Below are 26,656 nucleotides of genomic sequence, written 5' to 3' on the forward strand. Positions count from 1 at the left end.
TGCTGAAGCACCACCTACCACAGACATCTTAAAGTCAATGATAAAAAGGGATAATAAAATAATGAAAAGATAAAATCATTAAAAAATAAATAATCAAATGCATGTTTCAGGTTCTAAAAAAGTAATCTGCGTTTCTGTCAGAATTATATATTTAAAATGTATTTAAATTAATATGTGACCCATGCTGGTAAAATGAGTCAGAATGAGCACCGTCTAATTTTGAGCTAGAGGCAAAAGAAAGTATAAATGTCGACTTTGGCTGAAATTGAGGTTTTCATTAAAAAAAGGTAGGTAGGACCTTTAATCTGTTATGTCTTAAGTGAATGTTTAGTTCAATGTTGGGGAAAAATATCTGATGTAAAACTTATCTTAAAGCTGTCTGTCTCAATGTCAATCACACAATAAAAGAAGAAAAAAGTTGAACATATATTTTTCCTATAAATATTGGTTTTGACTTTGTGTGCTAAATCTATTAGTTTAACCAGTGATTTTGAGATATGGTTGCTGTGATTTTGCTTTTGAACCCTCAAAAAACGATTTTCATACATAGTTAAGATTTGTTTTTTTTTTAAATAGAGAATGTCAAAATAATTTTTGAAAATTTGCTCATTCCAACTCATTTTGCCAGCACAGGTCACATATGGAGTTTACTTGGGGTTATGCCATTTGACATAAAACCTTGTGATGTCACAAACAGGCCAAAAATAAAAAAATCATTAAAAACCTTACATTTGAATAGTATTGAAAGAGTTCCCAAAGCTCTTGATTTCTGCTTTATCTTCATTTTACAATTTGAGTAATCAATTTTAAAAGAAAAAAAAAATTGTAATGAAGAAAATATGTTGACAGAATTATATTTTTATAACATTTAGGCACATGCCTTTAAGTTTTTTACAATCATTTCAGTTAAGTAACCCTAAACCTTTGAATTGTAGTGTGTATTAAAATAAGGAAATACCTTGTATTCCATATATAATTTATTTTTTGTCACTCCTGTTTGTTTTATGAAGCATTTCCATAGAGCTTTTTTGCTTGAAGCAATGCAAAATTGCAAAAATAAATTAATTTAAATTTAACTGAATACAAAGGGGTTTATTAAGGCCAGTGTTTGTGTGGTTATGCATTTGTTTTTACCTTAGAATAATTAAATCAGAGAAGATGTATGTGGGTGCACACAAAAAAACAAAGTGAGACATTGTTTTTATAGCATTCATTCTTTAGAAAATATTTTGAGAATGTTTATTATAAAAATATAAATGTTTCCACTACAAATCATTTTATATTAGTAGACAAGGCTTCTACACACTCATACACATACACACACATCAGTCTAAACAAGACAAACAGGGCGCAAAACTGTATTGCTCTTCAAAACACCATATTTAGAAAAAAAAAAAAACACTGATAAGGTTGGAACATAACCATGTCATAACTTACTAAACACTAGAAAAAAAAAACATCTGCACTGCGTATGGTCTGTTAGGAAATAAATAAGTTATTATAATTGCTTTATGTAAAACAAATATAATACAAAATAACAAAATATAATACAAAGGAGAGGTTCATAAAAGTTGCACAAATATTTTGTTCATTCTTTTATACATACATACAGACATTTGTACAAAGGGATGGCCAAGTAAATGATAGTACCTTTAAAGAGCATTGCTTTCACCGTACCTTGGTGCACATACAGTATGTACATGTTAACAGCAGGGGAAAAGCAACATTTACAGGCGGGTTAAGTGGAAGTGGACTATGGAGTAATTCGCTAATGTTGCGTAGTGTAATAATTGAGTAACAATAATCAGTCCTATATAAATAAATGATCTACAGCTTTTTGAGTAATGATGGGTGTGTGCCCTGAATATCTACCATGATATTAAATCAACTGACCCTCCACACCACATAGTATGCTTTGATCTTAAAATGGACCGCCTGAAATGACAGAGAATATAGCAATGTTTGAAACTGCATACTAGCATACTAAACTCTTTCTGCAGTATGCATATTTCCTACATGGGACACCAGATGACATTTCCTAACATGTGCAGTTTCACTGAATAATATATTGTATCCAATCTGCTTAATTTAATTATTTCTATTTGAGTTTCAGAATGAGTCTGAAATAATTAGCCATGATTTTTGACTCATTATTTGTGCACACAGATTAAAAATACAAAAAAAGATCATTTCCAAGGTCGTAACTGCAATGCCACTTGGATGATGATGTCACATTGCAAAAACCTTATCAAATTTAGTATAGAAAAGGGGCAAATGGGGTAAGAAAAAATAAAAAGTTACAACTTTTCTTCTCAAGTAAATTTGCCATTTTCTAAATGTCAAACAAACATCAAATTAGACGTAAATTAAAGTTTCTGCAGTGCACAAGACAAACGCAGTGAGAAGATGTGACAATAATTGAACACCATTTTAAAGGTTTATCATTGCATAATTCATTGGTGCAGTATTTCATTTTAGATCATAGTCCATGTCCTTCAATGCTATTTGCCGTATGTGAGACTTTATTTCAGAGATCAGCACACCGCTGCTAATCCAAGTGAAGTGTATTATAATAATGTGATGCTACCACTATGTTCAATACATTATGATACTGAGAGCTACAGATTGTAGTAAACATTCTTTCAAATGATTGGTGTTTTCTTTGATAATGGATTTATATATTATTTAAACACAATGGTACAAACAAACAAACATATGTTATGGGATGCATTTAAAAAAAACTTTTAAATAGGGATTACCTACAGTATCTTCCTGTCCCTGATTCTAGAGAATGTCTCTCTGTATTGAAGCATTGCCAGATTGCTTTAACAGTAATCAGCTGTACGTCCACAAAAATAAATTCTCCTGCTCTTCCTCAGAAGGGCATTTCACACTTAAAATAGTTGACCCTTAGGTTATTCTAAACCCCACAGTAGCCCAGATTATCCGATTCATATTTCACACTGTTCATACAGTTCTTTACCATGGGTTAAGAGATAACCAGGGGTATTCATAATCTGATGTTTCACACAGTATATGAACTATATATACCCTTGATCAACATTCTAATTTGCATATTTTAGGTGTCAACAGTCATGATTGGATGAATACAGTGTGTGATCACTTTATATAACTGAAGTTATACTCGGGACATCCCTCCTGAGACCGTTTTATAGTACAATTCAGCTGATTTCTGTCACTGTTTCAGTCACATAATTTTTTTGCTATTCCCTCAAACACTGACACATGATATGAGGTATGCACTGTTCAGTTTTTTAGTATCTGTTGCTATACTTAAAAAAAAATGCTGGGTTATTTTTATCCCAGCTTGGGTCAAAAAGGGACAAATTTGGGTTAAATTAAAGGGCACCTATTGTCTGATTCACGATTTTACATTTCCTTTGGTGTGTAAGTGTGTATTAGTACGTTCACGATATGCAAAAGGTACAGTTTACTTCCTGACATTGCTGACATAGACAAGACCGACATTATCATAATTCCTCCCGCTTTAGACTCACAGCCTGTAAATTAACTCTTTCCCCGCCATTGACATGATATCTCGTCAATCAAGAGAAAACACTTCCCCACCAATGACGAGTTTTTCCGTCTTTCCGCAATACCGCTATTATCCACTAGGTAACTTTATCCACTTCCGCAACTTTTTAAACCCGGAAGTATTGCCCTATGGCAAGCTGCTGCATGTCCGTGTCTGTTTTAAAGATCGCTCTGAATGGGATCTCTATGAAAAATCCGTCACAAAAATGGAATTATCTCTGCTTTTTGCTCAAAATGTGGTGTTTTTGCAGAAACCTACCCATATTCAAAAGCTGATTACAAAAGAACCACTGAAGGTAGGATGAAACATTTTTTTGTTTGAAAGCAGAGGGTCTGTTCTTTCATTTGGTATATTGTATGTTTATGTATTTGAAGAAGAACATTTTCTGGAAGACATTAAACTTTTGTGAAAATCATGAAAAACGCTGGCGCTGGCTGGCAACTTTTTTTTTAAAACGCTGGCGGTGAAAGAGTTAACTCCATAGCATTGCATTGTGTCCGAATCTTTCAAACATGGTAAGAAGCGTCACATTTCCGGCTGACGTCAGAGGTATTCAGGCCAATCACAATGTAAAGATTAGCTGGCCAATCAGGGACACAGTGCTTTTCAAATCCGTGCATTTCAGGAAGAGGGTGAAATCTGGAGCTACAAAAATGTTGAATGTTGAAAATAATGTGTTTTTAACCATAAACCATGCAAACACATTGTACTATACCAAATACACAAAATAAGTTGTTTTTTAGCAATAAAATAGGTGCACTTTAAATTAACTTGTATAGAAAATTTTTATATTTGACCCAACAATGGGTTAAAACATCCCAGCATAGGTTAAATTAACCTTTTGACCCAATGCCGAGTTGAAAATAACCCAGCATTTTCTTTAGTGCAAGCATCTGGTAGTAATATTCTGGTTAGAATGTTTATTTCATACTGCACATGTTTGGCACCGCATTGCGGGGTTACCCCAGCAAAAGCGGTGCTAACCCTGCTTCAGAGTAGGGTTTTATTAACCCAGGTAAAATGCGGTGCTAACCCCGCTTCTAAATTAGAAGTGTGAAACGTCCACCCGGAGACGTCCAACTCAAGTGCAGTCTGAAAATCCTTAGAGAATTCTGCAGGCTCTTATTAGTATTTATATGCTTTTCTTCATTTGCCCCGACACTGCTAATACTCTAGGGCTCAAGCTATTGCCTCTGAAGTGCTACCTTCCAAAAGGAAGACTGATTATTTTACAAAGTTTGTCCTAAAGGCATTTTGATGCTCCATTGACACGTTAAGAAGCATTCTTTGTTAAATCCATTTGGATCAGACCGGCTTCCACCTACTACTGGAGCATGGAGATCGGACAGGATCATAGATTCCTAAACACAAGGCCCACTGTCCATTTTATGTCTCAGGATAAGGCAACATGTCATTAACTGGGGGACATGCTTGTCGTTTTGCACCTTGTACGCAGAGGAAGAAATGATCATTCTCCTGGAAGGTTGTTCTGCTGTCCACATCTTCAAACATTCCCCTTCCTCTTTTCCTGAATCTATTTCCTGTCCATTAAAGCCAAAGCAGCATCAATCTCATATAAGTATCTCTCCCATTTCTTTAAACAGGAACTGGAGCGTTCTTTTTGTGGGTTTCAAGTGTTGTTAGGCTGCTCACAATGTTCTTTTGAGGTCCAACGATCGTCACACCAACTTTCCTGAAGTCCCTGAGTGTCAGAATAGAGACAGAGAGGCATGATGAGTAACACAGCACTCGCAGTTTGACATATGGTGATGTTAAGGACAAGCTCACAGCACTTTTCTGTCTCAGTCTTCATGTGTCAGTCATGCAGGAGAGAGTATTCCAGGAGGACCAAAGACATACAAGAAGCTCACGACAGACATTGTGTTATAACGCAAAAAGCTGATTTACAGCTTCCTGTGATGAGGAATAGAAGTAGGTAGTCGAGTAGGTCTATTAAGTTGGTTATTTCTACTGTAATAGGGAGGAAACAGCACAGTCAGAGTCACACCGCAGGGAAAAAGATGACATATTTCATTTAATGAGATCCATGCAACAGCTGACAGAAGCTTGCATTATTTACGATCATGAATAGACTCTCCAGACTTTCCATATGGATGAGTTCATCCCATGCTCACATATCCTACCTGGCCTCATGGGAAAAACTTGTATCTACATAGAGTATGCTGATGCATAATGCCCACAGGTGCCACGGGTTGCTGGAGTTTCTGAAAGTCACTAAAATGACCACAATAGTGGGGCTAAAATCATGTATTGTATCTTTCATGAACATCTCAGTTCAAAACCATAAGCATTAACATGGAGATGGCCATTCTTTGCTCTTCTAACATCTTTGACTCTTATGCTGCGTTTACACCAACCTCATTTCAGGCGTCAAAATCGCGTCTACCGCACCTAGTTTGCCGCTTGAACAGTTTCCCCTCATTTAGACAGCCAGCGACGTTATCCAGTTACTCTTTCAATGAGGCGTTTCTAAATCTGCTTGTCATAAACAAATGAGTACCATCCACGCCAATAACCGACGAGAGAAGGATGACGTGAACTCCACTGCTTTGTTCTCATTGGTAGTCGCTCCCGAAATTCGCTCGACATTTGCATAAAGTTAAACTTTTCTTAACTTTCTCGGGTTGCTGGACACGCCCATACGGTTGCCAACGGTCTCTTTCGCTCGTGTCGCCGAAAGTCCCCTTGTTTCCATTGAAATGAATTTGATCGCGTCGCTCTGCTACTGCTGGTCGTTGGCTGTCTGAATGGGGCGTTTGAATGCATTCGCGCGTGAAGAGCGAAGTAGACTCGCAGAAAAAGCAAGCATTTGACGCGCGTCAGCAGTGATGGGCAGTAACGCGTTAGAAGTTACAATTGCAAAACGAGTAATTAGATTACTGTTACTTCCCCGTTAGCAGACTGCGTTACTGCGTTATTTTTAAATCTTGATTTTGTTTCGTGAGACTCTCTCGTGTCGTGACGCGAGTCGAGTGACAATGACGTATGAGCGCCGCGCCGTCAGTCAGTGTATTGTTGAAGGTGAGAAGACAACATGGAGCGCGGAAGAGAACAAGACTATGCAGCGTTTAATGCTTGGAAGTACCGACATTACTTTGAGTTTAACCCAGTTAAAGGTGACAAAAACATCAGCGTCCGCTGTACACTCTGCGTGGGAATAAAACTTTTATCCACAGCGAAAAATTCCACCTCAGATCTAAGCAAACACCTAGCAAGCCGGCACAGCAATGTGAAACTTACTGAAAAAATCCCTGAACCCCCAGCTGACATGACCGCTGCGGCTCCATCTCATACACGTTCACGCGAAATCTGATGTAAAACAACAGACTATATATCTGTATTTCATGGATTATTGGACAAGCTGACGTGACCGCTGCGGCTCCATCTCACGTTCACGCGAAATCTGATGTAAACAACAGACTACTATATTTCATGGATTATACGCATTTGTGGACAAAAAATGCCATTTGATGAATTTTATTAGACTGATTTCATGGGTTATTCACACAACTGAAACAGACCGGATTCGACTCGCGATCGTTATAAGGTAAGAAGTCCCGTTTATATTTTGCATCTAGTCATCTGGACTTCTGTAACAAAATACATTTCTGATGCTAGAGCATGTATCTCAAAACAGAGACAATCACCATACAATGATGCTAAACCCGTAGACCTTTTAAACGATGTATAGTAATGTTGATATTAATATTAGTAATCTTTGTAGACAGTATGCTATATAGATATTGTTTGCAGGCTTAGAAAAAAACGACGCAATCAAGCCCACGAATTAGTGCGCGTCGAGAGGTTAAAACGGATAATGTTTCATTTGATTCAATTTCAGATGATGGAATATGCAGAAAGAATAGAATAAGCACCTTAAGTTTTTCCCTTATGTATGACACTTAAGGGGTAAATTCCCCTTACCTACAGTAAGAGAATAATTTAAGGGTGTTGCATACAGTATAATCCCTTAAATGGTTCTCTTAGGTAAGGGTAATCGTTAAATGTTTCACGACAGCGACCCAGATTTATAAAATACTATTGTTGCCATGGAGATGCAACAGAAAAAGCTTAAGGTTTTTTTTTTGCAACACCCTTAAGTTTAAATGAAACATAAGGGTGAATTTAAGGGAAAATTACACTTAAGGTGCTTTATGCAACTGGGCCCTGTTGCATACTGTAGCATATTCAGGTCGTGCATCATGTTTTTGAAAAGTAATTAGTAAAGTAACTAGTAAAGTAACTAATTACTTTTGAAAATAAGTAATCAGTAAAGTAACGGGATTACTTTCTTAGGGAAGTAATCAGTAATCAGTAACTAATTACTATTTCCAAGTAACTTGACCAACACTGCGCGTCAGAGGCAAACTCTGCTTCTTGTGGGAGGGGCGAGTGGTATGCGTTGTCTGTTTGCAAGATGACTGATGTTGATTGTGCATTTATCAAGAGAGTTACCAGTTTGTATTTGGTAATCTTACTCTAAACGTTAAACAGCGCGGGTCGATAAACGTCACATGACTCAAAAGTGAAATGTGTATTTACAACTTACCAGGTTACCCAATGTCCTCACTGACACTCTTCCAAGCGAGGTCCTTTTTATTCCTGTCTCTATAGAAATAAGAACTTGTGTCGTATAGCTCGGGTGACTGCTCACGGACAATATCAAGCCTTCAAGCTGAATGAGTGACTCCGGGCGGGGCTACAGCAGCAAGCAGGCTCCTGATTGGTTAACGCGGTGCGAAATTCCGCCAAAGTTCAAATTAGACGCGCGAATGAGGCGGAAACGCGTCTACCGCGCCACACTACACACCTCATCCGTGCCGCGGGACCTCCAGACGTGCATCAACGCGTCTTCACATTGACTTAACATTGAAATTACTCGCGCTTGCCGCCTCTACAGCGGTTGGTGTAAACGCAGCATTATGGTTTAATATTCTACTAGACTATAAAACAAGACTGGACAGAGTGTGTCTATTCAAGACAACATTAGCCAATCACAAATATGGGGTTTGTCTTACAAAGTTCCAGGGTTTTCCAGAAACATTCATAGAGTGACCTTTTTCCCATGAGAACAGGTTACACATATCAGTGGCAATCACATTTGTTTAGCATATTTTGACAGATCAGGTAATACAAAAAGTCGGCAGGGATGCCAAAACATCATTCTAGCGTATTAGTGCAAGCAAGGTTATGGTACAACTTAGGTTAGAGTCTGCACACCTCAGGCAAGTGCAGTGTTAGACACACTTCAGTAATATGCAACAACAATTTAACACTAAAGTTTAAGCGGGGGCTTTAGAAAGCAGCCAAAAAACAAAAACAAAAAACAACAACTATGATCGAAACCCACCATCCATCTACAAGTATTAGAGTGTTGTGATTCCCATGGACGGCTCCCATTCAGGACATGTGGCTGCTGGTCTGATTTCAGTCATACAGATTCTATAGGCAAAATAAAGCTTTAGATGAACTGTAATACTGACTGTTTCTGATCAGTTATGGACATCTTTGATGTCCACAGAAAGGCAAGTGCTGAGGAAACATTCTGCATTTTAAATAACTCAATATGGGTCATGGGTGAGGGCTGCTATGTGCACGTAATTATTTATGCAGATATCTGAACATAATCCACAAGCAATCTTGATTACGGACTGTTCAGTGTTTAGATGTTTAGTCCTGTGGGTACCATACAGCATAGTATCATCACTGTTCCGAGTCTGTTCCTTTGATCATTCCGAAGTTATGAATGTCAAATTATTTACATTGTCAAATACCTCATCATTTGAATGGATAAGGAGTCTTGGGAGATGCTAACCAGGCAGAGGAAGGTTTCTTATCAACATTTACAAAGCCTTTCCCATAAACACAGATCCACATGAAGAAACAGAACAGGGTTTTTATTATTAGAAATTTGTTTGATTGAGCTGAACCAGATGAATGTACCCATTTCAACCCTTCGGATTCCAAATCAAACTCGAGGATTACTGGAGCATAACAGTTTATTTTTTTGGCCAAGCTTTTCTTTGCATTTGTCAAACTACAACAGAGGATTACTTGACAACCTCCACTGGGGATTAATAACAAAGCTACAACTTTACAGGATTTACCATAGCTTAATTTACTGAAACCTAGTGTATATAAACCTTTGTCCTTGTTTTTGGTTAGTATCAAAAAAGCTACGTAAAGGGACACTCCACTTTTTTGAAAATAGGCTTATTTACCAGTCAAACATTTGAGTTTTACCGTTTTGGAATCTGTTCAGTCGATCTCCGGGTCTGACGGTACCACTTTTAGCATAGTTTAGCATAAATCATTGAATGATCTAGATTAATTTCATACAAAATCAAAGTAATTTTTTTTGCATAATTTATGAGTTTGTGATATATATATACATTTAAGAAATTTTTTATTTAAATGTCGTTTTTTTAATTTATATATAATTCAGAATATATAAAAATATAAATAAATAAATAAATATAAATATATAAATATACAATATATACATAGAAATGTTTCTTAAATACATACATGAATGTGTGTGTATTTATTTATATACATAATAATAATTAAACACAGCACAAACTCATATGTTATGCAAAAAATTACTTTTATTTTGTATGAGATTAATCTAGATTAATCTATGCCCAGGGGCCCGTTCTTCGTACGTCGCTTAATACATCCGAGATCAAATGAGACATCCGAGAAGTTTAGATCTGGCTAATTATAATCTCGCTTATTTGGTTCTTTGAACACCACTGCTGTTGATGATTATTATGGCAGGATTGAATTATCTGAGATCACTGCGCGTTCGTGCACTGCAAGAAAAGTCAATACATATCGATAGTAGAAACACTGATCAGCCACGCTGTGATTGGCCAGTTGTTACAATGGCCAAGAACACGCCCATTTTTAACCCCTGCAGTCTGAGAGCTATTGATGGAAGGTTGTGAACGTTTTATGTGACTGAATTTAAAAACCCAGTTAAAGCTACTTTAGTACATAAATCACCATAAATAATTCAAAATTTTCTGTAAAAATATAATCTTGATATCTTTGCTATGCTTGTCAAAGATTGAAATTAATGATTGTAATTAAAATTTGATGCTCCTAAAGTACTTTAAGTCTCTTTTAAAAACAGTTAAATGCTATTTTGTCTGTTTGTAACAGCAACTTAAAAAGCAGAATAAAAAAACACAGGTGGTGGCCCTCCATCTTCATGTGATGTGCTGGCAGGAGTGATGTCTCTAAACTGGCTGATTGTACAGATAATCTCTGGAGCAGTTGCTCTTTCTTAAACCGACAGCCAATGCAACAATTTAATTCCTGATAAATAAAATTTTAATTGTAGTGTATTATAAGATAGTGTTTTCCTCTCTTTTGTGCAGTTGTAGATAATACACCAACACTTTTAGCAGTTTCCAATAATGTGGTAAATAAAGTATGATGTGCAGTAAGGGAATGGTAATGTTATTCTACATTAAAATTTTATAATGTGCACATGACAGTAAAGAAATCCTCTCAGATGGTAGTCCTTTAGAGAAACTATATGCAAGTGGTTAAATAAGTTTACTTCAACTGCATTATTCTTAACTGATTTCTGACTATATTAGCAGTATTCCACGTTAACTGAAAGTCCTGCATCTGCTGAGTCTGCACAGAAAAGTGTGGTAAAGAAGATAAAGATATGTGAAAATATGTGCAAAAAACTTATTTGGTTATTTTGGTCATTTTTGTCACAGAACAGGGACAGGGTAACATATTTGTAGACAACGTTTTAAAGATAGAACAGATAGAAATTACTAAACGAAAACCCTTTCATGCATGACAGCTACTTGACAATCTAAAGACACAACTAAAATAGGAGATTAGTTTATTCAAATGAAAATTATTTCACACTGAGTAACATTCTTTATTGTACATAAAATCTTTTAGTGCTGGGTATGATTGATTGCTGTTTTTATTAAGGAAAATTCAAACAAATTTAAAATGAATGTTATCAGCATGTCATTCGTTTAAGAATAATAATCAAACACCTGTTACACAAAAACAAGTCGCACAAGTACAGAAAAAATATATTTGTTATATTATATATTTTTTAAATAACATCGCTAAAAGATTTAATTAATATATTCTTTTTTTATTACGTGTTGAATTTGAAAAGCTCTTTATATTAATCATGCATCTTACGCAGATTGCGCTCGTATAATAAAGAATACGCGACTGCGTCAGACTTTCCGTATCACATCCGCTTAAAAAGGTACAAACTAATCGTGTTTACATGAAATAAGCCTGCTCCCGAGCAGGTTTGAGCTAACGGACCTGTTGCTATGACAGCAAGTTTAGAATGAGCTTCGAAGAACCAAATAATCCAAGATCATGCCAAATCATCAACAATCGAATCCAGCTAACTGAGTTAGCGACGTACGAAGAACGGGCCCCAGCTCTAGATATTACACAGCACTCAAAAATAGTCCCCAGGTATTAAAAGGTACCAAGGGGACTATTTTTGGCTGCTGCGTAATATCTAGGGCCCTATAATTTCCGCGATCACGGAATCGAGGACGGAATCGCGGAATTGGCAAATTAACACGGAATCTAGTATTAACGTGGAATTTTGCTGAATTTTACATATTTTGAATAAAACTATGTTTTTGTGTGGGAGACGAACGTATGTCTGGGGAAATGCAGACTGGGGGAAGTAAATCTGGGCGACACGCCCCCTCCCGTCGTTTCAGACCCCCTCCAAAACACTGAAACCATGGTGAAGCGGCTCTCCACGACTCTGCTTTCGTCAGCAAAAAAATTTAGAAATTCGACGCTAAGCACTTAGTTCCGAGCAAAAGTCTCACATGACTTTTATGTGTCAAAAGCATTTACATTTTAATCATTAACATTAAAGGCACACTCTTTTTATGACTAAAATAACAGTAAAGGTTAAAAAATATAATTGCCAAAAATTAAAACGGATAAAACGGAATTTGCAAAAATTAAAACGGAGAAAACTGAATTTGGGAAAAAATAAAACGGAATTTGGGAAAAAATTAAACGGATTTTATAGGGCCCTAAATATCATTGTGCCGCCTGCAGCCATGTTACGCCAGCAAGGTCCTTGATTATTACGCCAGAATGTGAGTATAATTCTTAGCCATATCTGCCTAGAAAATCACAACTTTTATTTTTCTGTCGATCTTAGTACACGATGTAACTACAGAAGAGTCAAGTTTTAAATATCGAAACTCTTTGGTAATTTTTTTAGCACGATGCTAATGGTCAAATCAGATTCAATGGATTATGCTAAGCTATGCTGAAAGTGGTACTGACAGACCCGGAGATCAGCTGAATGGATTTCAAAATGGTAAAAATCAAATGTTTAACTTTAGGGGAGCTAGAAAATGAGCATATTTTCAAAAAAAGTGGAGTGTCCCTTTAAGATTCTAAATTTAAGTATTCTCTAATCTATTCTGTATTGTCTCTACTAAAAATTGCTCCTAAATACTGTCTGCCAAACACTTGCAATAGAACGATGTCCAAGGCAAGTACTTTAGATAAACAATGCATTACTTACCAAATGTATACATATTTAACCCACAGCACAACACTTTCACTAAACAATGACTAACATTCTGGTTTGTCTATCACATAGAGTATAAGCCACTTTTATAAAACTTTTGTTATTTTTATGTAATTTTGGAGCACCTGTCTTTTTTGAAAACCAATATACAGTATATACAACACTAAAATGTTTGAATATGAGAATCATCTTACTCTGCAGAGGTTTTGGCCAGTGTATCACAGGAGCTGTAGCTGACCCCACTAAATGCTTCTTTACAGGGTAACGTTCTCGCACTCTCCAGCCAATCACCCATTGTATGATAAGAAGTGAATTCAGTGCTGTTGTCCAAAAGCAGGTTCACAGGCCTGGGAAGACATGAACGATAAAAAGAGGAGGTGACATTGGCTGTATTATGAATATTAAAAAAGTGAACTGTGTAATGTAACACCACTGGTGGCCAAAGAAACAGCAATTATTAGTTTGTTAACGTGTACACACATGGCTCATCCAATCACAAAATAAAAAAAAAATGAAAACAAACTATTTGTTGGTCTGATTCACAAAAACTTTTAACAAGAACACACATGCACTCCTTGACTGTTTTTGAACTTGTTGACTGAAGAGATGTGAAGATGTGTTCATCTGCAATTCTCATCACATGACAAATGTCACTCATGAAAAAGCTTTGAATGGTGCATGCAGAAAAGGGCAAACACAAAAGGCTTGCAAATCAGATACACAAGTCTGTCTCCAAGATCCCTCATAAGGAAATACCCGCAGAGAAGTGGGCCTGATTCTCTCCATCTGTGTTATGGTAAGCATTCCCCAGAATGAAACCAATACATTTAGGAATGTTTACTGTAATACACAGACATCTCCGGTTTTGATGACTTCCCGTTGTTCCGATGCTTGCTTCTATTGTTTATTGGTTAAAAGGCAAAACAATCGATACAAACTTTGATAAAACTACACAAAATTAACTGCTTAATTAAATAAACAGAATCGTTGTCTTTTTAAAAGTGTTTTGTATTTCTTTGTGTATTGTAAAAAATGTAAATCTTATAAAGAGGACATACTGCATCATGAAAATCTGACGTTTTCTATGTTTAAGTGCTATGATTGGCTCCCCAAGAGCTCGTATCAACCTAGAAAATGTGAAAAAGATCAACCCAGTAACTTAGTTTTGGTAAACCATTCTCTGCAAACATGTGAAAAAGTAGGTCATTGAAATTTGGCTCCCCTTGTGATGTCAGAAGGGGATAATACTGCCCCTTAATCTGCACTATCCAACCACGACACTGCCATTTAGTGCATAGATCAGGGCTGCGTTTCCCGATAACGTTGTCTCTTAGCGCGCCACGAAGACTCTTAAGTTAAACCTTAACTACATGTATACCTTTTCTAGGCGTGTTTCCCGAACTGTACCTTAGCGGGATTCTTTCTTACGTTAACGTTACCAGGTGCTGTCCATGTTGATGGTGCTGAATAGGTTGATATCGATTGCTCGACAATCAATTATTCACTTTATGTAATAGACTTCGCTGCGTTATGAGATAGCGCTGTTCTTTATTAAATAAACATTTCAGAAATAGTTACATTTATTAGGAATATCTTGTAAAAATATTTCAAACTGCAAACAACTAAATATAAACCTTGTATATTTTATTTTATATCAAACGCGTGCAAAACCCGCAACTTCATGTCCAAAAGTATCATGCATAAACTGCTCCAATGCATCCATTATTCCTTTAATAAAGGATAATTTATATTAGGGGTTCCCAATAAATGCGTTGCACAGAGCAAAGGTGGGTCATGCAAGTCACCTGGGTTGGCTGTGCATTACACTTAAAATATTTTAAAAACAAACTGTTGTTCATTAGATCACGCATTAATTGTGCTTGGACACTGGATGCGCAAGCAGCGCGTTTACAATGCGGATAAAGGTTAATGGACGCATTTCTGGAGGTGCGCCTGTCTGTTTACCTTAAATATAACATAAAAATATATATTATGTGATATATAAATATATATTATGATTGCTTTAGATTTTAGCTTTGATTAGTTTTAATGTGGAAAATTTGTTGACCTTATACAAGCAGTAGCTAATCAAGTGGAGCAGTTTCTTATAAAGAATATGGCATGCAGTTGCCTCAAAGTTAGAAAACATTAAAAAAAACTTCGATGCAAAGTCGACTTAACATCAATGATAATATTATGGAAAATCAACAATTATGATTTCGTGATGAATGTGCTCCCGTGGCATGCAATTTTTACTTGATTTGTTTTATTGCAGCTAAAATAGCCGGTAAAGTAAAGATTTAACGGATATGTAATGCACAAATGAAATGGTAAGATTCGTTGTATTGCTGCCTGCCATAGTTTCACCAACTCCTCCACCCAAAATCTTTTTTTTATATATATAGCCTATATATATAGTTTCTTAAGCCTGTAATAATAGTTCGCAGCTGATGTTTAGTTGGAAAAAAATAATTAAAAATCTAACAACCATCAGTTTAATGATGTCTTATTATGTGAATGTTTTATTCTTTAAATTTAAAAATAATTTAACACGGAGTGTACTTCAACTTTTTTTACAGATATTTAGTTATATAGACTGCAATCTACACAAACTTTTATCACAGTCATGGCCCCTAGTGGAGTCAAGTGGGATAAGGTATAGCTAAGAGTGCTCCAGACCAACCTTACGAACGAATGACTTACAGACGGGATACGTAACTAAGAACGTTTCGGGAAACACGTATTAACGATAAGGTACAGCTTAAGGTACAACTTAAGAACGACGTAGAGCTAAGAAGGTTTCGGGGAACGCAGCCCAGCTCATTTGCATTTAAAAGGACACACCTAAAAACAGCACATTTTTGCTCACACCTACAGTAAAGTGGCAATTTTAACGTCTTATAATAAATTATCTATATTATATTTTAAGCTAAAAATTCACATTTGTACTCTGGGGACACCAAAGATTTGTTTTACATATTAAAAAAATCTTGTGAAATGTTCCCTCTAATGCAAGTAAATATTTATGCAAAACTATATTCTGAAAACAATATTAAAATGAATGGTGGAAGTGCAGAGACAGCATTTTATTTTATACACCACTCAAAACTAATTTGTACAATGTGGATTCAGGTTGTGCACATTTTCATAATGATGTAATGATAATAATTACACTAACAACAAATCTGTAATTGTTAAAACTATATATCAAGCAAATCAAACATACTTTTTAAGTAACACAGTATGTTTTAGGTTGTTATTGACGTACCTTAATGGGTTTGCATGATATACAGTATAGGCCGTTTCATCGGACGCACATACGGTGACGCGATTACCCGTCTGGTCTGAACTTCACTTCCGGTTTCTGTTTGTTTAATGGTCTGACTAGTTGCTGAAACTGAACTCTTAAACAAATACCTCGTCGAAAATAATAATTCCTAGGTAACCTACGTGTTGTTTATTTAGCTTGTTATATAAATAAACTACTTTAAAAGGACTTTGTTCTGATTTATTCTTAGCGGAGTTTACCGGAAGTTACGTGTTGACCACGAAAGCCACTTGTTTATGTTGTTACTGCTGAAACCGTGTATACTGTAATGATAGATAAAAATCTTAAATAAGATTTCAGACAATATCTAAAACAATTCAAGACTGAGAACCACCTTATCAAAACCAGAGAAACCCACGGAAATCAGATTACATTATCTGTGTGGGGGCTGCGATTTTGCAGTCATGCAAATAAACAAATCATAATACTAGGAAGTGCGCTCAGAACCACATGTTCACAGGCTTCTATTAACAGCTGAGTGGCACATTAGATTTGTAAATCTGTTACAATGAAGTAAAGAAGCTCTTCTTAAAGGATGATGCAGCAGTGCAAGCTATGTTTGATAGTATACTGAATCTGACAGTATGATCCAGTCAGATTATTATATTTAGTTAAACACTTAAATCTCTGATGCACCATACTAGTACTCATCGAAATGTCCAGCCCTTGTTTTGATACATAATAATTTTTTCTTTATGTTGCAATGACTTATCAACAAAACTCTCAGGGCGGTGACGTTAGGAAAATTCTTTGTTGTAGGGTAAACAATAATTTGTTACACCTTGGTGTATACACATTGCATTTTACTGCATCAGCTGCTAGGTTCACACATCTGATTCATTCCTCTCCAGTGTATGGAGAGGAAGAAGATAGCTAAACACTCAAGACGCTTTCCGCTGTCTTATTCTTTCTTGTCTTCCCTTTGGTGTAATGACCTCTAAATAATCGAGGCTGCATAGCATCACGTTTTTAAAGTTCTCTTGGGATGGGAGAGGAGGGCGTACCTTCCACACGGGGAGACATCTGGGCAGCTTTGTCACGAACAAGAATGTATCTCTTGCTAGTCTCGCTCTGGGAGTGCATGTCTTTTACTTTTAAACATCTGCAACCTAGAGGGGTCCAGCATTTTTGGGCCTACGGGTCTATCCATAAGAACAACTAGAGTGCGGCTCCATTAGCATGTAGGGCATGCAGATAAATGAGGTGCGAGGGCTCAGACACAGCTGTGGTTGCAGTCCGGCACAGGCAGAGGCACCTTGGAGCGTGTCTCGCCCCGAAAAGCCATAAATCACCCAGGTCTTATGCCGGTTTCCCGGTCGATCATGTTAAAAGCCAATCAGCAGAATTAGATGGAAACTCCCTGGGACCCATTTTCACTTTCTTAAAAAATCATTAGTCAATGTTGTGCACTTCATAATAATAAAAGCTCCCGGTTATACTGCTCACGTTATACTGCGGGGCTGAGCTTTACTGTAACAAAGACAGGAAAGCAGGGTGGAATCGAGGAAAGTGGAGAATCAAAGTTGGGAATGTAGATTCACATGTTTTTTATGACCATCTATCCTGCTTTCTTGATACTAAAGAAACTGGATGTCACCAAATGTTTATCACAAACAATGTCTGTCTAAGAGACTTTCACTAATTACTTGCATCACCAAAAAAAGCACATATTTTGTCCTAATAAAAATAATTAGCATGAAGTCATCTGTTTTCTAGTTAGGGAATCAAAAACCAGCTGTATAAAATACCCAAAACCAAATGTTTTTTTCTGCTGTTCTGTAAACAATTCTTTAATGTCTGCATTCCTCAAAATAAAATAAAAATCATTACCGTATTGTCCGGACTACAAGTCGTTCCGGACTATAAGTCGCATCAGTCAAAAATGCATTTCGAAGAGGAAAAAACATATATAAGTCACACTGGACTATACGTCGCATTTTTTAAAAAAATTCACAAAATCCAAGCCAAAGAACAAACATTTAATCTGGAAAGGCAAGTCATTCAACTAAACAATTGCACACAGAACAGCAGGCTGAATAGGTGTCTGTACATGTTAACGTAACATTACCATTTATTCAGCTTACACAATAGCATACAGAACAGTGGCGGCTCGTGACTGCTCTTTCGAGGGGTGCCAATTCAAAATATGTGTACGGAGTATCATGTGTGTTGCTCGTGTTTTCAAAATATGTGTTTGTTGCATCACGTGTTTTGTCAAAATAAGTGCCTGCCGCACACGCGTCAAAACCGTTTATGATAATAGAGACGCTCACGTTTGCAAAATACACCCAAGACACTCCCTTAACAGTAAACTCTGATTACTCATGAGATTATGCGAGTATCTGGCAAACGCGAGCGTCTCTTTTATCATAAACCTTTTAGATGCGTCTGCAGCAGGCACTTATTTGTACAAGATACTTTCCGAACACATATTTTGAAATGAAGAACTACGCACCTGGCGGGCTACATACATGTTGTGACGAACTTTGCATCATGCGACCTTGAAAAAAGAAGTCTCCGGCCGCCACTTATACAGACATACCTGAGAGGCTGGACAGGCTAAGTTAACACGACAAGCCAAATCAAGTTCAACAAGCTCCAGAAGTCATTCCACATCACTGAATCCATTGAATTACATAAATAAAGAAGCAGCATAGAGCGGACTCTCACGGCTGTAGATGGTAATAGTTTCTCTTGGTTCACATACTGTAAATTAATTTTGACATAAAAGTCGCACCTGACTATAAGTCGCAGGACTTATATAAAAAAGTGACTTATAGTCCGAAAAATATGGTAATTAAAATAACCAGAACCATAAAGAGGTTTATTCTGTCCCATAGGCTTATATGTCCAATATCTGGACTTTGTGATGAATCTAGACAAGAGGTCATGACACAAATTAATGGTCACTTACCTGGAAGTCGTGCTGGCTGTGATTTTGAGACTACTGGGGTTGCGAATGAGCTTGTCGAGGATGCTGACTATATGCTCAAATTTTGGCCGATTGTTCCGGTCTTTCTGCCAGCAGTCCAGCATCAGCTGGTAAAGGGTGGCTGGACACTCCATGGGTGGTGGGAGACGATAGCCTTCATCCACCGCTTTTATAACCTGAAGTACATAACAAAGACTAACAATCAGGGATCTGGCCGGCCTAAAGGAACAGTTCATCCGAATTAAAATTATTGCTAGCATTTTTTCTTCCTATGTCATTTATTCCATAAATATCAAAACTCACATTTCTTTAGATGGTTTAAATTCAAAATTACCATTGGTTCCCATGTGTCATGTGACTGACCATGATCGGCAAGTTCAAAATATAAAACAGAAAATGATTTAACTGAATTGGTTCACTGGCAAATTTTAGCTCTATTTCTCACACAAAGTTATTTTATGGCTTATTTGGAATATAGTTTTTGTTTCTTTTTGAAGCTTAATAGTATTAATTATTATCCACCTTTCTTGTATTAAACATGGACATCCTGCATAACATCTTTTGTAATTCACAGAAACTATATTTTCTTATTTCTAATATATTTAGTCGGATTTAACCCCTCAGGACACAGTCATTCTATGCATACCAATTGTAGAGAAATTTCCTGCATATAAACATTTGACTTATACTGTAAGTGCTGTTATGTTAATGTAAATGTGATGTTATACTGTAAGTTACAAAACGGTTATATTCATGGATTTTCACTTGAACATCCAATCCAGTTCAAATAAACTTTCAGGCTTTTATTTGCTCAGGGTGAAGTTACTACACCAATGAGGTCACTGCTCTGGGTCGGTTGTCATTCCTAAAGCATTATTAGTAATGTTACCAAAACATTTCATAACAAACCGCCACTGCATGTACAGCATATCCATATGGGTTTAGGTCTGTTTCTGTCTGCCTAAAGAACAATAGTGTGTCTCGGTCTGTGGTTGACCAAAGACTATCTTGGATTTTTCACTCAAAATGAATCTGCAAACATGATTTACTCACCCCGTGGTAAATCATTCAAGGTGAAAACAAAGGGAATTTTTCAAATATAAATAAGCATTTACTGATTATTAACCACATCACCTTTCTTCAGCGAACACAATTGGACTTAAAAATTATTACAGTATTAAATATTGTCCTTCTTCTGACTTGTTAAAAACAAAATCGTTACATACACATTATAACTATCACTAAAAGCTTCCAAATTTAGCTTCAGAAGACATTTAATAACCCACTGGAGTTATATGGATTAATTTGGACAGATAACGGTTTTTGAAGCTTTGAAACGTTACTCTCATTAAAAAAGCATGGATAGTGGCCAGGATATTATTTAAAGCAGGAGTCTCCAACCTTTTCGTGAGCAAGGGCTACCACAATGAATAAAACAATCTGGAGGGCAGCTTTTTGATATAGTCTACTCAAAAAATTTTTTATTTGATTTTATTTTACTTGTTGATATGTTTTTGCATTGTTTAAAATGTTAACATACATAAACCAGGCCAAGCTTTAAGAAAAATATGTAATCAGGGTTTCCCACAGCACTTTTCAGTTCGGGCGGCCCACCTAAGCTGGGATACCCTCCCACCTTAACTAGGTCGTCCAAAAAAAAAAAACAATTCGCTGCACAAAAGGCTGTCAAGTGCATCTCGGAGAATAGCGTGGACGCACTTTACGCCGCGAGCGGGCACGCGCCACATGGCCGCAATGAGAGAAAGACATGGTCCGTCACTGTCTGGAGGATAACTAGCCAGCCTGTTGATAAAACATTTAATTAATTAATAATCTAGTATGTGTTCATTTTCTGTCATAGTTTCTTCAAAATTGAGTTTAATTTGGGTGTTTTAAATAAAAATATTTTCATCATGACGCGTACGACCAGCCCCTTTGATTGCCACGCCCCCGGCCCGCCCACCGGCACAACCCCACCACCTTAACTAACACATTTTCTGCGGGAAACCCTGGTAATAAATAAATATGACGATTAAGAATATTGATAGAATGTGCTTTGGTGGGCACCTCACAGACTCTGTGCGGGCTACCTGGTGCCACCACATTGGGCACCACATTGGAGACGCCTGATTTAAAGCAACTCTGATTATGTTCGGCTAAAGAAAGATAGGCATAAACATATTGGATGACATGGGGGTTAGTAAACAATCAGCACATTTTCATTTTGGGGTGAAGTCATCCTTTAATGCTGATGACCAACTATACTGTATGCTTAACCTTTTAGCGGGAAGGATTTTAGTTTGCTCTGCAGAAATTCGCTTTACTCACATCCTGATTGGACATTTCCCAGTAAGGTCTTTCTCCATAAGACATGACTTCCCATAGCACAATCCCATAGCTCCATACATCACTGGCTGAGGTAAACTTGCGATAAGCAATGGCCTCAGGCGCAGTCCATCGAATTGGAATCTTGCCACCCTGTAAAATCACAAACAAAATGGATTCATTTTAAAACAAGTTGCCATCTTTACTATCAGTGTAAAATAAGCTCAAATTAGATTTCTTTTACCATATTTACCAAATTTGCATGTGTAGAGCGTTAGAGCGTTATGCATCCAATGAATAAAAATTTCGGCTTGAAATTAGCAGCGGTAGAGGTATTAGGGCGAGCTTGTGTGACATAGAAGTGAATGCAAGTGTAATTTAGACACAAACCCTACAGGAGCTGAACCCAGTGGCATATGTAACAGCCCACAATATAAGTCACTTTTATTATGGTTATATCTGCCTCACTACAGTGTTTTAGACATAAATTTGACATCATTACTTGTGGAAGGGACCCTGTTACACGGCTGCACTGATCCTTGTCCCCCAAAGCATATCGGGCTTGTTTCTACAGACGTCCTCCCTGAGGAACAATGCTGTATTTACCCAGCGCGGCTGCTGAAGTAACTCTACACTCAACGTTCATGAAGGAGGTAAAGTGAGAGAGAACAGGGTCGAGCCAAATCCAACCAGCATCCTGGCCAAGTCACACAACTCCAACCCCACATTCTCCAAACACAGGGCCTTCGAAAAATAAACCCGCTTATACATGGGCCTCCACATCGAGAGCATGCAAACAGTCTAAGAAAGATCACCGCTAATGAATGTAAAACGTGACATGTTGTATCTGCTGGGTTTAATTAAAGGGAAATGTATGTACATGTGGCCAGAATTTTTGTGGGTTTGAGCTACTCATGGCCGCACAATGAGGCACCATTAGCGAGCGGTATTGTGGGAGGTCTCTTTGTAACAGCGTAGACATATATTTATATTGGCGGGTGGACACAAGTAAATTATTGACAATGTATTTGGGTTTATCTGCCTAATAACATTGGACATTTCCTCGCAAGCATATGCCATATATCAGTGTAACACTTATGTAAGGTGACACTTGTATTGGTCATTTAAGCAGTAGTGTTTTTCCGAGCTTCCTAACACGGTGGATTAATGGCAAGCACTAAGTGTATTTATGCATTTGTTATCTCTCCTGCAGGAAAAATGCTGCTCTTATCATTAATTTTAGACAATGAAGATCCCATAAGGAAAGCTGGCTAAAACAGTGAGCTACAATGGCATTGGTCAAGCTTGGCCAGGGTCACGTGGAAAGCTCTGCAGATTTTTAGCGTAATGAATTGGTTCTTTAAAGTATGTAAAAGGTTTCTTACTAAATTACAACCGCATCTACATTCAATACGTGACGAAACTGTGAATCATACCGCAAACTGGCCTGCACCGAGATGACTGTCAGAAATAAACTGACCTGACACATGCCCTAAACATCTGGAGAAAAATTCAAGTTCGAGCTAACGCTGTCTATGAGATCGGCATATGATTATGGCGTATGATGCCAGGTTTAAACTTTGACATGAATTTTGCTCCATTAGGTAGGACAGTGGTTATCATTTATTGAATTGGCTGTCATGTCATATTATTAAAAACAGAAACTGGTAAGACATGCCTTAATTTGAACGGCTATAACAGTTATCGATATAAGTACTTGTATGAAATCATAGCCTGTCTAATTAATGTAAAAACAATCTATCTACAATTTGTTACAGTATGTATGAATTTGTGTGTTTTAATGAATACTTCATAAAATAAAGACAAGCAGACACATACAGAAAAAAAATGAAAAAATGGTTCCAAGCTGTCACTGGGGCAGTACCCTTTAAAGAGGTCCAAATATGTACCATTTAGTTACAGATATTTATGCATTTTGTACCAATATGTACCTTTGAGGTCATAATATAGCACTTTTTGGTACCAATGTCTACCTCTGAGGTACTAATAGGAATTCTTTAGCCCTGCTGAAAAACCAGCATACCAAGCAGCATCTGTTGCTAGTGAACTCCATCTAAACCAGCATCAGCACCAGCATTAGCACCAGCTAAACCAGCACCAAACCAGCATAAGCACCAGCTAAACCAGCACCAAACCAGCATTAGCAACAGCAACAGCATCCCATGCTGGTCATACCAGCAAGACCAGCATACGTTATGTTTTGGTGCTGGTATGCTGGTGACCACCAGCTAAACCAGCATAGACCAGCATAATTCCCATGCTGATCCATGCTGTTTTTTCCAGCAGGGAGTTGCAAATGTGTACCGTTTTGAAAGTGTACTTCCCCAGTAAACACTGACATTTTTTCTGTCAGTGTGTACATTAGCTTCAGTATGACTAAAAGAAAGCATTTTCTGACTCACTCGTGTCGTATATGCAGCTTCTGGGTCGTCCTCCAGCACTCTGGACAAGCCGAAGTCGGACACTTTACACACTAGGTTGCTGTTGACCAGAATGTTGCGAGCGGCCAGGTCTCTGTGCACGTAACCCATATCCGATAGATACTTCATACCCGATGCGATGCCACGCAGCATGCCCACCAGCTGAATCACTGTGAACTGGGCATCATGTTTCTGACAGACACAGGACACAAAACACAAATCATGTACTGTAAACACATAAGTCATGCTAGAAGAAATAAATGCAAAATGGAACATTGCTGACTAATATCTGGAAACTCAGTCTGACATTTCAAAAGACGTGTCATGAGCTCACACCACATCAGGTCCTAAGAAAAATTATCTGTTAAGAATAGCAGATTTCTGAGCTATGGAAAGTGCTGGGTTCAAAATGAGGTAAGCTATATCGACAGGAATTATGGGATGATGATTATATGGCGGGAACTGCAAGCAAGAAATATGAATCATTTATTTACATGCTTTGTTTTCATAAGTACATGAAGCTTTATTTAGGCAGGACAGTTGCTCAGCAAAAAGATATCTGGAGTCCTATAGTCATTTCTGTGTGTCGTTTGCATGTTCTCCTGTGAGTTTACTCAAGATACCACTGCTTTGCAAATTTAGTTTGTCTTTCTTACTTGACAACCTTGCCTCGGTTCATGAAACACTCACCTAATAAGCAGATGATCAGAGTCAGGTGTGTTAGATAAGGGAGCCATAAAAAATTTGCAAAGCATTGGTTCACCAGAAAGAAGACTGAAAACCACTGCCCTATAATGCAAGTGAGGGTCGCCCTGTCCCAAATCTCGCACTCCATGTGAACTTTCGGTCTCGTGGCCTTGAATTGGGCATGCTTGCTTAGTCTACAAGTCCGTAGGGTGTCCCATCTGTCATTTTTACACCAGTGCCCCTTTTGCACCCTTGATGCGGTCTTCGGCGAAGCCCGCACTGCTGCAGGGTTCACGCACTTTACCAAACCAGAAGTCCAACTTCCTGCGTGACGCTCGAGTCTGTCCCAAAATATGAGTCTGGTGCACCCTCGTGGACTCGCCTCAAGAGTCCCTAGGCTCTGCACTACTTGATGTCATCAAAGTGTGGACTCTGAGGAAGTCCACAAGTAAGGAGTGTGCCTTTTGGGACAGGGCCGGTGTGTCACAAACAACTCCATAGTTCCCGGGGTCGTAAATCAGCAATCGTGTAGAAAGGTTCGGAAATGGTAAAGACCCTAGCTCACTTCACATTGGGTTCACTTTTATTCCTGTGACATAACTGATTTAGCGTGTTGTGATAATTCACAGCTGTTATTTATTAAAAAACTCCAAAACAAACATCTCTCTGACTTAATATTTAAATCTAAAATTATTCCTACAAATGTATGCACAGATAGGTTAGAGAATAATAAAAGCGGTTTTCATAATAGAAAAATTAAAAAAATTAAAATTAAGTAGATTGTGGCCCCCTCGTGTAGCAATGTGTGTTTATATTAAAATTAAAAGAAACATTTGTCTTTTCGAAAGTTCTGTTGCCTTTCATGAAGTTTTTTGAGTTGGCTCACACAATTTCAGTTGTAGAGCTTCAGAAAAGGTCACGTGATTTCTGGTAAGGGAACATTGGGACTATCGATGCTCACTGTTTTTTTTTAAGGAAACAAATGTACCAGTGCACTGCAAATGTATCTTTGCTCGCAGAGAGCTTAACTTAAAATCTGAAAATTTCCTTCAAAGAAGTCTGGCTTGCTGACTGTTTTTCTTGTTTTAACTCACAGTTTGCAGCGACTTCTTAAAAAATATAAGTAGGATATACACAGGAACAGATCAGCAAGTGCATTTCACTCGAATCCAATGGCAGCCCTGTAGTGTTTACACTAGTGCATGTGAATAGGCCTTTTATATAAAGATGATATGATATGCTCAGAACTTGGAAAATAATGACAGGGAGGAAGCATTTTAGTGGGAGCGAGGGAGACGGCCGGATGAGAGAGATAGCACTGATTTGTCAGGGAGCTCTGGAGAAATGGTTTTCTATCACACAAACAGGCAAACTGTCTGAAAGATATTGTTCACCCCCTTATCCTCCAAAGCCTTTTCTTTATTTTCAAGAAACAAAATTTTGTCATGGTTATTCTGGCCATACACACTGCTGCTAAATATGGTTGTTACTTCATCTTTTAGTGCTTAAAGTTTCGTTATTGTTTTTAAATGATAATCGTATGGTTTTGAACGATTCACTTTGTAAGAATTCATACGAATTAGCTAACTCGCAAAATAGGTATAAATTCTCGCGAGATAAAGGGGAATTCACATCGATTTGCCAGTTAAAATCATGACCCAAAAAACACAACTTGCAGCGTATCAGTCACGCATTATTTGATATTAGGATATATGTATGGAAATGAATTTCTTTTGGGATTATCTGCAATGTTTATGATCTTTTGTGAATGGTTCGAATTATTTAAAAGAGTGAC

General features: G+C 37.4%; 1 protein-coding gene across 2 annotated transcripts in view; it reads right to left on the reverse strand.

The window, feature by feature from the left end:
• Positions 1 to 1,204: 1,204 nt before the first annotated feature.
• epha3 (eph receptor A3) overlaps positions 1,205 to 26,656 on the reverse strand; it is a 144,494-nt gene continuing 119,042 nt past the window's right edge. The window contains exons 13-18 of one of the 2 annotated variants that reach the window (XM_065293082.2): positions 24,157 to 24,366; positions 21,737 to 21,886; positions 19,391 to 19,584; positions 13,343 to 13,495; positions 8,928 to 9,019; positions 1,205 to 5,258 (exon numbers count right to left, since the gene is read on the reverse strand). In XM_065293082.2, coding sequence (XP_065149154.1) covers positions 8,944 to 9,019; positions 13,343 to 13,495; positions 19,391 to 19,584; positions 21,737 to 21,886; positions 24,157 to 24,366 — 783 coding nt within the window. In that variant the 3' untranslated portion in view covers positions 1,205 to 5,258; positions 8,928 to 8,943. The remainder of the gene's footprint in view (positions 5,259 to 8,927; positions 9,020 to 13,342; positions 13,496 to 19,390; positions 19,585 to 21,736; positions 21,887 to 24,156; positions 24,367 to 26,656) is intronic. The other variant, XM_065293080.2, reaches the window with a different exon arrangement.

This window comes from Paramisgurnus dabryanus, chromosome 15, assembly GCF_030506205.2.
Source record: "Paramisgurnus dabryanus chromosome 15, PD_genome_1.1, whole genome shotgun sequence".
In the NCBI taxonomy this organism is placed as follows: Eukaryota; Metazoa; Chordata; class Actinopteri; order Cypriniformes; family Cobitidae; genus Paramisgurnus; species Paramisgurnus dabryanus.